We start from the raw sequence: 11,677 nt of genomic DNA on the forward strand, positions 1-11,677 counted from the left end.
TTTTTTCCCAGTCTCACTGAGAATATTTGATTTTCTCCTGTGAATGACCTAGAAATGCCAGGAGGTGACACCTGTAGCAGCTGCTGTAGGTGATGCTGTGCTGATTTTATGCCTTTTTCTTTTATATACCTTCTATATATTCTCTGTATTCTTATCACACATATATGTAGCTTTTGTAGCCTATTACTGTAACTTAGTTCCAGTACTTTTCTAGGCAGAAAGACTAAACATTCTAAAAGCCTCCCAGCTGAGGGCCCGAAACCCCTCATTTCTCCATAGAAACCAAGGTTGAAACTAGCTCTTCGAGATATATTTTTGTAAAAAGGGTTCAAACCTCATCCAAGGGGGAAGACTCTGGAAGCTGGCAGAATTGGAGGGACATTATTTCTTCTATGAAGTTTCTTGTTGGGGAATCTTTGTCAGATATGCTGATTTGCAAAGTCTATGGGAATTGTGTACACGTCATGGGCATCTTTGGCGTTTTCCACCTAAAGGATCCTTCCGTATTAAAAGAGGTCACCCCTTTTAATTCCCTTAACTGTGTCTGGCTCATACCTCTAGGAGCAGAGAGAAAGCATCATAGATACTTCCATTTCCACGAGCAGCTGCAGCTAAGGAGAGCCAGTGGATTTCCAGGTGCTGGGCAGAATGTGGTGGAAGGGGATCTGCCCTTTGATTTCTTCTAGGYCCTTCTCAGTAGTGATACAGATGCTCATGAAAGACAGGGAAAATATGTTTTCCCTTTGCCTAACTCRTAGATCTATGTAAGCTGAAAGCAGCCCTTGGCTTCAGGGCTTTGCAAGTTGACTTCAACCATGATCTTCCAGAATGATTTCATATTTGCATCTCCTTTWCTTCCTCCTGTTCCTCTTCCTCTCTGCTCATTGCAGCTCTGGTCGCTGACCCAATGTGTGAATTCCTTTGCTAGGTATGCAGAAGAACTGGCTACCACGAGGGTCCTCAAGCACAGCTCCGAGTCTGCTAATGGAAAATGTGGAGAAAACCTAGCATGGGCATCCTATGACCAATCAGGTGAGCTTTCTTCTCTTTTTGTCTCACAGACACCTCACAAATGTCTTGTCTCGAGTACTTTGGGCTCAGAGCATCTGATTACAGGAGCACTGGAGTTTCCTGTACTTCAAAAATGTGTTGATAGCACAGCCCAGGCTCCCTGGGGACAGGATGGTGGCTTGTAGTCACCTTTGTGTCCTGAGAGCAAAAGCATTTGTAGGTACAGAGGGAGTAAGGGATTGTGGTTGTGTATTATGTYCCTTTGGAGGAAGGACTTGGCAGCTCAATATGTCCCTGCTGTGGAGCTGTCTTTGGTGTCACTTGTATGTCCCTGGCAGGAGGGAAGGAAGCTGTCAATGCCCTGTACTTCACCTTTACCTAGTGGGAAAATGTCCCTTGCACACTGTGCAGCAGCTCCTGTTTGTGGGGGCAAAAGTAGGGGACCAAACACCAAAGTGACAGTGGCTGATGTCCTTCCATTAATATCTTCCATTCTGTCAGCAAACAGGCTTCAAGCCCTTTTCCATGCTTTCGTTTTTGAAGRCAAATTTATTCCATGAGTTTTCTGACTGTAAATGTAACATGTAAMTAGGAGTTTGGTTTGGGTGGCCCAGGAGCTGAATTTTGGTCAGGCTGTAGTAAGCCCTGAGCTAGAGAGGGTCAGCAGGTTCTTCCCTCCTGCTTCCTCCAGCGAGCAGGGCTCATGCCTCAGCCTGCTGGGAGAGCAGCTGGGATGTATTAAAAGTGWCCATTTGCTTTCTTTATTCCAATCYAMCCCTGGAATTTCCAGCACRGCCRYAAGGAAACAGAAGCTCATTTCTGCAGGCTGGAGGCTCTGTTTGAAGCACCTGGAAATTTTAGTGAGTTTTAGTCCCAGGGATGCTGTTTGGTTCCTCTTTAAGTTGCCAACTCTAGTCCCAAGTGGGTACATTTTCACGTTGAAAAAAAAAAAAACCATGATGGGAAAAATACGATTTGATCTGCTCATATTTGGCAGTCCTTTGCAAGGGTGTGAGGAGAGGATTTGGAGCAGCATGGGAAAACACAGATGTACGGCAGAGTTTGCAGAGTGGCTGTGACTCACTGACTGAGCTTAGTTATTTCTTCTTTTTTGGGTTAATGGCCTGTGCTGCTTCCCCTGAGGTTAAAGTCACAGAATTCCCATTTAGAGAGCTGGAAACATAACACAAAAATCCATCTACATAATGTCTGTCTTTTCTCTGGGTCCAGTTYTTCTTCAATGCACTGTTTCCACATATAACTTTTGAGCAGTTTTGCTTTTTTTTTTTATCCACAAGATTAAATGCCTTGTTGAGAAAATTAAGTTACATCCTCTTTTGTTCTGTGAAACATTTCTACATTTCCAATGCAGGAGGATCACTCCAARTCCCAGAATGAGAAAGCTAGTTCTTCAAAGGAAGTTATTTTCTCATCTAGGCTTAGTCTTCATCTCTATGGAGTTGGTTCATTCTTCCTCTTTTTCTCATATAGYTCCCTCTGGATAGTTAATTTGTACCCTGCTCAATGAGGCTGAAATTTAGATTAAGACATCCATTCAGGGGCTTAACAAAGGCAGGCAGTGTCCTCTGGTTTCTTTCCCAGATAAAGCAAAACTCAATAAACCTTCAGTATGCTCTGTACTTGCTCTCAAAAAGTGATGCTGTTGTTTATTTTGGCTCTTACTGAGTTCTGTAATAATGCCAGAAGATGCATTTCTTGTTTCAGAGAAGATTTAAGCTTTTAGCTATAAAGCCTTCTAATATGACTCCTCTCCTGGTACAAGAATACCTTGAATTCTATTCAGGATTTTAGAGTTACATAGCCTAAAGCTGTTGCTAGAAATATGTTCATCCCTGTAATCCAAGAAACAGTTGACAGCTGTTTCCTCCCTCCAGTCCTGCAGGAACTGCTCCATGGCAGACTTGTCTTTGTCTGTGTTCAAATAAGTGAGCTGTCATCTGCCACTAATGCGAGAGACTGCAGCCTGCCTTGGCAGCTGTGCTTGTCAGGCTGCTCAGGATGCCTCCTCTCGTTTCTCATGGGTTGGGAGGCTGAARGGAGCACTGGGTGTCTGAATTCTGYTTGGGATGGYTGCTGTGGCTGTGAAGAACTCAGTGGAAACGCTGCAGCTTATGAACTCTCTAGAACTTGTAAGAGAAATCCACGGTGTGCTGTCACCCAGATCTGGTACGGGAGGAATCTGGGTCTCCTGAGGTTGGGACCAGTGGGCAGAGCAGCGCAGGCACTGGAGGAGTGTGCTCGAAGGACATGCCTTGATGGATCTMTTGCTSTTWAACACCAGGTTTACACAATATTGTYAAATAAAGTAAAATAAAATAAGGACCTGCATGAGGACTGCTGAAAGAAGAGAATTGCTTCCAAAACCCATTAGTATGACTTTAGTTTAGGCAGATATTTTATTTATGAGGCAATGTTAAATCTACTTCTGCCTTCTTTCCCCTCAGACTGGCGGAAGGAGCGTTGTGGTAACCCAATTTTTAAGTAGATCACCAAGGTGCTGCCCATTTGCAGAGAAATATCTCCTATGTGATTCTGTTAGAATGTTTTTAGCAACTTACTCAGTGCAATTACTTGAAGATTTAAACATTCTTTGGCWTGAGGAGAAACAGTAAGGCTGGGCCTAGAGAAATTTAATTTTAGGGGAGCTGAATAGAGGAATACCACTGCCAAAGTGCTGTGTTCCCAGTGGTGAGGCTGGGAATGTGTTTCCAGTCTTGCACACACAAACACACACACACAGCATGGACTTGAGTGTGTGTGCAGAGCAGCACAAAGAGATGCAGTCAGTATTAAAATGAACWGCACCAGTGGCCTCCTCCTCTTGCCTTTCTCAGCTGATTGCAATGACAAACATTACTGGGGTATCTATAAGTAGATTAGTGTAGTATATAAATAATGCAAATATCTATTTCTTAGTAAGTTATTTAAAAGTAGATACAGTGTATATTTTATAGWGTTAATTTATAGATATAATTATGAAAATATATGTATGATAGAAAAAGAATTTCAGAGTGGATCCCTGCAGTGACTTAGCTCAAACACTGAGTCTTCCCAGTAGCTGTCCTAGATCCCAGTCTCCCCAGCAGCCTGCACCTGGACAGTCTCTGAGGCTGCAGTTCCATTGCAGCTGCCAGTACAGGGCATCTCGCACACACAGGAGCACTGGTGCTGAAATGGTGTGCCAAGGTGATTGCAGCAGGGCCCCAGCATTGCTGCTGCTGCATCTTTGTGATCTGGATCACCCATGGCCTTGGGTTTGGCTGCTGGCCAGAACTCACCCTGCGGTGGCCATACTCTTCTGTAGCATCTGCTCCCATGGCATTTCATCTGCTTTCCAGCAAGTCCCTCTCGTGCTTTRCTGGTGGTCYAGCTGCTGGCACCAGAGACACAAARGAACCCTTTTTTGGGTACCAGTTGTTGGCACTCACACCCCCACACATCCACACTGAATGGAGCTCCACACCCAGGAGAACAGCTAGAAATGACATTTGGTGAGACAACAGCMCAACTGGTGAGATGCTGAGCATGGCCAGGTTAGAGCAGTGGCACCTGTTTACATGCAGGGGGTCCTTGATAATAAAGGAGACATAATTTACACTGTTAGTTCTGCATATGGACTGACCCTGCATGGTCACTCCTCTGAYCCAGTGAGGAAGATTGAGGCACAGTCAGTGTGGCCACATTGCAAGCTTTTGTCTTAGGTAAATGAAATAAAATCACTGTGCTGGTTGTAGTCCTAGCCTTGGGCAAACCTATTTTTGAACACTAGTTCAAGGACTGTTGCACTAAGTTTTCATGTGAGGARGATGGTTCATCATGATTGTAACTCATTAGTGTGAGATTCAGCCCGTTCTGAAATGAATATCTAGTTAGCCCAGCTGATCAGRCCATCAGTGAACTGTGTCTGGGAACAGGGTGGGGTCAAACTGTGTTTCCATGGAGAAAGTGTTGAAACTCTGAGTGTGGTTTACAGCAGTGCAAACAGGAAGAGTGTTAAAAAGCCTCACAGTGTATTTATTAATCAGTTCTGCAAGCAGAACAACAGAAGAGAAGCTGCAGCTCTGACTGAGAGGAGTAAATTTTATAATTTCTGCTACAATCASAAATGAGGGATGTGAGCTATTTCTTCTCTGTGTTTTTTCCTTCTGACTGAAAAACATTTTGATCAGCAACCCAACTTCCCTTGTTTAGGGGAACTGTGGGAGTAGTGGAACTGTTTCTAATGAAATATTGAAAACAAATTGAAACATACCCTCAAATATGACTGCATAATTTATGCCACAATACATTTAATTGTAAATACTGTGGACAATTTTCTGAACCAGTAAGTCTGAGGATGGAAATTGCTGCTAAAGCAGGTAGGCTCAGTGCACTCCTAGCCCTTGTGTTGTTTTCTCTCTGGAAGCCTGGGGGTCACTGGGCTCAAAACAGGGGTTTTCCTTAGTCCCCAGCTGTGTGCCAGCTGTTGCTTTCAGCACTGGTTTGGCTTGTGTCCTACCAGGGCATTGTTTACCGCTCCACAAAGAGCAAAGAATCAGAAGACAATTATTTCAGGGAAAAGAGAAACTGTTTAATCACTASGTCAGGTACCTACCTGTCTTCTCACATGGTAACAACTTCCACACTGGACACCTCCTCACCTCCTGTGCCATGTGACAGATAAAAGTCTTTCCCTTCACTTACCGGACACTTCTTTAACATGATTTCAAGACAGAGTTTTGTCAAAAGTTGCCTACTCCTTYGATCACCTTCTCCTTTGCTGGAAAAAAAAAGTAATTCTTTATATTCTCACAGCTTATGAGGCCACGACTCTTTTAATTCAAGGATGATGACAGCAATGCCATATTAATGAAAACTTGGTCCTGCATGTGAAAAATGGAGAAGAGTGATCATCTTCTGGGCTTTCACTGCCTGGCCTCAGCCAGTTGAAAGCTTTAATCTTTGAAATCTGGGAATTAGCACATCATAGACTGTGCTGCCCAACTATGCTCTTTGTCTTTCAGGTACAGGATTGAGGCAGTCTTACCTGATGCCATTTCTACCTCCCYTGGATTAAAAAGTAAACAATTTTTGACATGACAGTATTGTTTAAATTAAAAGCAAATTAATTACGAAGAGATAGTGTGCTTGCCAAAACTTCCAGGTGCCCTGCAATAGTTCCATTATGGAGGTTTCAAGTTCTGTCACATGCAGCCTAGGTGCACTTCTTAGAGTTACAGTAAGCAGAACGGGGGTGGCTTTCTCCTTAAATACTCTTTATAGTGTATCACACTGATACATTAACAGAGGSAATAATGTGCTGGCAGCAGTGGGAATGCAGTCCTACATCTGCAAAAATCCTACTTATGTAGCACAGTCACTTCACCACTTGTACCCATAAAATACATGGACGTCATAAGGCYTGATATCTCAGCAGTCACACTCTGTACTTCTACACCCAGCTTACCACAATCACATCTAAGTTCTTCATAGCTATTAAGTCCAGAGGACAGGATGATCTGCTTGGTTAGTTTTGTGCTTTTTTCTTTTCATCTTGTATTGCATWAAGATCACTATTTGCATTTTCTTTCAATCTTCATTTTAGCTTTAGCATAAGAACTGAACAAATAAATATGTGTTAGATACTTCAACCGTAAAACAGATCTACAGGGTTTGTTTTTTGGTGCAAGGAGAGCAGGAAAAGAAGAAACCAGTTGTTATTCTTGAAATTTGGGAAGCAAGAGAGAGTTTGCTACCTTTTTGTGTAAAAAATGTTTGACTCTACTGCACACTGTTCCTGACAAACAGTGTAGCATATAAGATCATAGTACTTTCAGTTCACCAGCCTCTCTAGAGATGGCATTTCATTCAATATTTTCTTTTCAATTATGGCTCTGACAACCAGCTTGCCAGGCTGACAGCATCATCCTTTTAGCCAACTCCAGTCATGAGAAACTCAAGTTTAAGAAGTTAATGCAGCGTCTGACTTCTAGAAGTGTGCAAGTTTAGGGCTTTTTTTTCTGCAAAATAGCAAAGTGTGAGTCATTCCTCTTCTGCAGCCAACAGTCCACCAGGGACCAGCATTCTTCATGATGGCAGGCTTAACATCTTTGGCAGCTTGCTTTTAAATCTCCTGGCCTTGATACATCCCAGAATGCTAAGCAGAAAGTTCATTATCAATGTTGCTCAGGGAAAAACCTGACCCCTCTCATCCCCCTGGTGTTTGACACAAGAATTTCCTAACAACCAGTAATGGAAAAGAAGTAATGTTTGACATTTGTCTGCACAGCATCTGCAGATCCTGGGCTGAGCTACATCCCTGGCCACAGTCATCGTCCTKGTTCAGCTGCTGTCAGTGAAAGCCTTGGCTGGGTTGAGACAGTGCTGGACACACAGACTTCCACATGGAAGCAGCTCCTAATTATGAATATTTGAGGTTTCTGTAGTGCCCTGGGTTACAGTGCCTGGAGGAGAAAGACCTATGGGGTGCTGGTCAACAGCTACTAAGCAYGAATAAGAGTGTGCCCAGGTGGCCAAAGAGTCCAATGACATYCTGRCCTGTAGCAGCAATAGTGTGGCCAGCAGGAGCAGGGCAGGGACCATCYTCTGTACTCACAGCTGCTGAATCCTGACCTTGAATCCTGTGTCCAGTTTTGGACATCTCACATCAGGAAGGACATTGAGGTGCTRGAGYRTGYCCAGAGYTGGTGAAGGGTCTGRAGCACAACTCCTATGAGGAGCAGCTGAGGGAGCTGGGGGAGTTTAGCCTGGAGAAAAGGAAACTCAGGGGAGACCGTATTGCTCTCTACAACTGCCTGAAAGAAGGATGTGGCAAAATGAAGGTTGGTCTCTCTGCCCCAATAACAAGTGATAGGATGTGGGAAAAGGCCTCAGGTTGTGCCAGGGAAAGTTTAGATCACATATGGGGAAAAATTGGCACGTCAGGATGTAGTTTAGTGGTGGGCTTGAAAGTGCTGAGATAATGGTTGGACTCGATGATCTTAATGGTTTTTTTTCAATCCTAAACCATCCCATGATTCTATGACAAAAGTAGCAAAAGCTTTTGTAAAACAGWAAAGACTTGATAACTTGTAACTTGGTACTACCATGTTACCTACGTTTCAAAACCACTTTTCAGTAAAAGGACTCTTTCTCTGTGTTTCTAGAAGTTCTTGACAGCTTTTAACAGAAGATCTTGCTGGGCATGCTGTAAGKGAGCTACACTTTTGTCTTTATATCATGATTCTGCAGCACATTTCTTTTGTCTTTCAGGAAAAGATGTGGCTGACAGATGGTACAGTGAAATAAAAAATTACAGCTTTCAAAATCCAGGGTTTTCTTCTATGACAGGTAAGCTCAGACTCAGCGCTGTCTCTTCAAAAATACAAYCTCTGTTTTAAGAAATTGCCTAGCCAATTTGTTTGATATATTTCAAACATCTACCTATTTTTCTTAGAAAAAAATATTGAGGGGAGAAGGGGAATTGGAATTTTCCAGAARTTTTATGCTAAAAACTGAAAAAAGTGAAAAAAAAACCCTGAGAAATGAGAAATTATGCAAAATTTATAGGGGTTTTTTAGTACTGCATTTTTCCTCCAACTCCAAAGTTTTGAACAGGCAACTTAATTTTAAGGCAAATTAATTAGTAAGAAATGCTAAATTGGAATCATATAAGAGTCTTACTAAATGTACTGTGTTGTTGTTTATATTGACACCTGACTTCTACTGAGTTACATCACTCCACTCACAGAGATCACTTCAGCTAAAATTTGGAGATTGGGAGCAGCTGCATATTGACAATCCAGTGCAGAATGAACTCAAGAACATTATTCCTCAAATAAGGATCRGGCAAGAGAGATATCTGACCTTGTTTCTATTTAAGAAAATCATGTTTTTCTCCCTGATTTTGGGATTTGTCTATGCATAGAGGGAACAACTGATGGAGCAGCACAATGCAGGGGTGGCTATTAAACTAGGCAGAAGAAGCCACAAAAACAGTGGGTTTTTGAACAGTTGCACATGCAAACAAATGGGGGAGTATGAGATGGTTAAAGCAAATGAGTAACAGTCACTCTCAGAACTGCTGTTCACACTGCAGGGAGTGAAGACCATGATGTCTGTGTCAAATTTTTTGTCAGATGCCTATCAATCTACTTCTTYCATGATTATCCTGCTACATACTCTTATTTCGATACAGGACATGGAAATGGGAATCATAGTGTGAAAACAGATCAGATTAGGGGTTTTCAAGACAAAATGCTAGACATAGGGTTCTTTTTCATGTCCTTAGCTTGTTCTCATGTTAGACGAAGAAGCAGTGTTGTTTTATTCTCTTCTTTCCCAGCACCTCCTGTGTCAAAGGGAATGTTACAGGTTTAGTACCTGAAGTGAAYGTGTATTTTTCTCCCTCTTTCTTCAGGTCACTTCACAGCAATGGTTTGGAAGAGCACAAAAAAGATGGGAGTTGGAAAAGCATCTGCTAGTGATGGCTCAACGTTTGTGGTAGCTAGATATGATCCAGCTGGAAATGTAGTAAATCCAGGCTATTATCAAGAAAATGTTCTTCCTCCAAGAAAATAACTTTTTTTTTAAGGTAGTCTTAATTCTTAATGACAAGTGAACCTGGATTTGGACCTACCAGTGTCTGAAATGAAGCACGATTCAGTGAAATTTCCCATTTGATGCTGCTGTTCACTTCTCATTGTGGAGGAAGCAATTAAAMCTTGTTTGAGTCAATCTGCACAGTAGGTCCCTGTTGTTATCTGACCTCAGATAATTGGAGGATGAACTATATGCAGCATTTCTGAAGGGTGAAATTTGTAAGTTTTTTATAGTATTTTGCATGAACTCTGTGTCAGCATGTGACTAAGCACATGTTGGATGTCTATTTTTTCTTAAAACCAACAAATTTATAGCTTTCTGTAAACTGAAGATACCAGCTTGTAATTATATTATGTACTCCCAGCTGTCCAGTACTTTTTAATAACTGTATCTTCTTTGCTCTGTCTTTACTTCTTGCTACTGTGGGACCTACTCTCTGCAAATGGAACATATGCAAAACTTCCTGTGTGAAAGGCACACGTGTAAAATGTAGTGGCGTTCAGACCTGTGTCTGTTTTATTAAGAGAATCTCACAGAACACTAAAGGCTGCTGGCAAAACTGTATCCATCAGGCAAGACATAACTAATGCATGATCTGAAAAAATTGTTTAAAAATTCCTATTTAAACAATTCTAAAATTGTTTAAATCCCAGTTTAGGTGCTAATATATAAAATACATTTGAGATGAGTGTATTTCAAGTTCAAAGTGCATCTTACAGTTTACAGTTTGTACCTTGTRTCATACTCAAATTGTTTACTTCTGYTACAGAAAAATAAGRTTCTACTTTTTGRTATTTATGCACAGAAGAGTTTMTTTGGTGGCATACTTTGGATTTTACTTCTTAGTAAATTATTTTTATTTCCTAAGGAATATCTTTTTCAGGTGTCATGCTGTACAGCCAATAACATTCCCAAATCATCTAATCTCCTTTAGTAATGTAACAGTAGGGGTGTTCACAATGTCATAATTAAGAGATGTTTACTCTTTATTGATATTATTCAATAATAGTAATATTTCATATGTTGGATTAATGCCTTGAAAACAATGAAGACTTAAATTCCTTAAGAACAAGCCAAGCAAAAATTCTTAGGAAAGATATTTTCTCTGATAAATTGTGGATGGGCCATTTTGGACAGGTTCACATACTGTGCTTAAATCTGGGGTTTTATTTTCTATGTAAATGTTTCTTTTGACTTTTGATGAGATTCTATATGCCATAATTTGGTTCATAAACAGTGCCATTACAGAAATACTTCTTTTTGTTTACACAGTTGTAATAAACTGCATTCCTATGGCTTGATTATATGTCACTGTGATGCTGTTTGTTAAGATTTTTTGCTGTAACCAAGAATTTGACACATATCATGAACAACTGAAAAGTAAATATTTTTGAATATGAACTACTCAAGCTTTTGTTGTTACCTGATTCTGATTCTTTGTTGTATAATCCTCAAGTTTTATTTCCAGCACATTAACACATGATGTTCTTGCTTTTGTAACACGGGGGGGATAAAAGCAGCAAGAATTCTAGTCCGGGAAAGAGAGAAGAGACCTTCTAAGAGAGGATAAATCATACAGCAGATCATCAGCCCTCATTTCATACGCAGACTGAGCTCAGAGTTGAAGCTGAAAAGGCATCCCTCTTTCTCTCTCGRGCTCTGGCTTTGTATCTCCTTTCGTTCTGCTGCTCCCTCTCTCGGCTGAYGTGTTGTCAGTAAAGAAAACCCACTTGACTCCCACTCAGGTGTGTGTGTTTCATGTACTGCAGCCTTGGGGCCTTCCTCCCCTCAGCCCTCAGCTGACAAGCTTTTTCTGAAAAAAAAAAAAAAAAAAACAGCCAGGCTTGCTGCAACTGACGTAAAGTTAAAAGCTGATGTTAAATAAATTGACAATATTAAAACACAGTTTTTTCCCTAATGACTTTATGCTATGGACCCTATAATTCCTTGAATRATTGATGCCAAACTGTATATATCGTAGTTGAGTGAGTCAAGTCAGAATCTTTCTCTGCTGCCACCTAGGTTTTATTTGAAGAGAGAAGTGGGGAGGTAGSTAAAGGACAAA

At 41.3% G+C, this 11,677-nt stretch overlaps 1 protein-coding gene across 1 annotated transcript in view; it reads left to right on the forward strand.

The window, feature by feature from the left end:
* Positions 1-11,352, forward strand: part of GLIPR2 (GLI pathogenesis related 2) — a 26,271-nt gene extending 14,919 nt beyond the window's left edge. The window contains exons 3-5 of the mRNA XM_057368336.1: positions 929-1,032; positions 8,284-8,361; positions 9,431-11,352. Of these exons, the coding sequence (XP_057224319.1) occupies positions 929-1,032; positions 8,284-8,361; positions 9,431-9,591 (343 nt within the window). The 3' untranslated portion in view covers positions 9,592-11,352. The remainder of the gene's footprint in view (positions 1-928; positions 1,033-8,283; positions 8,362-9,430) is intronic.
* The last annotated feature ends 325 nt before the right edge of the window (positions 11,353-11,677 follow it).

This window comes from Malurus melanocephalus, unplaced genomic scaffold, assembly GCF_030028575.1.
Source record: "Malurus melanocephalus ecotype Western Australia unplaced genomic scaffold, MMel_1.1 scaffold_90, whole genome shotgun sequence".
Lineage (NCBI taxonomy): Eukaryota > Metazoa > Chordata > Aves > Passeriformes > Maluridae > Malurus > Malurus melanocephalus.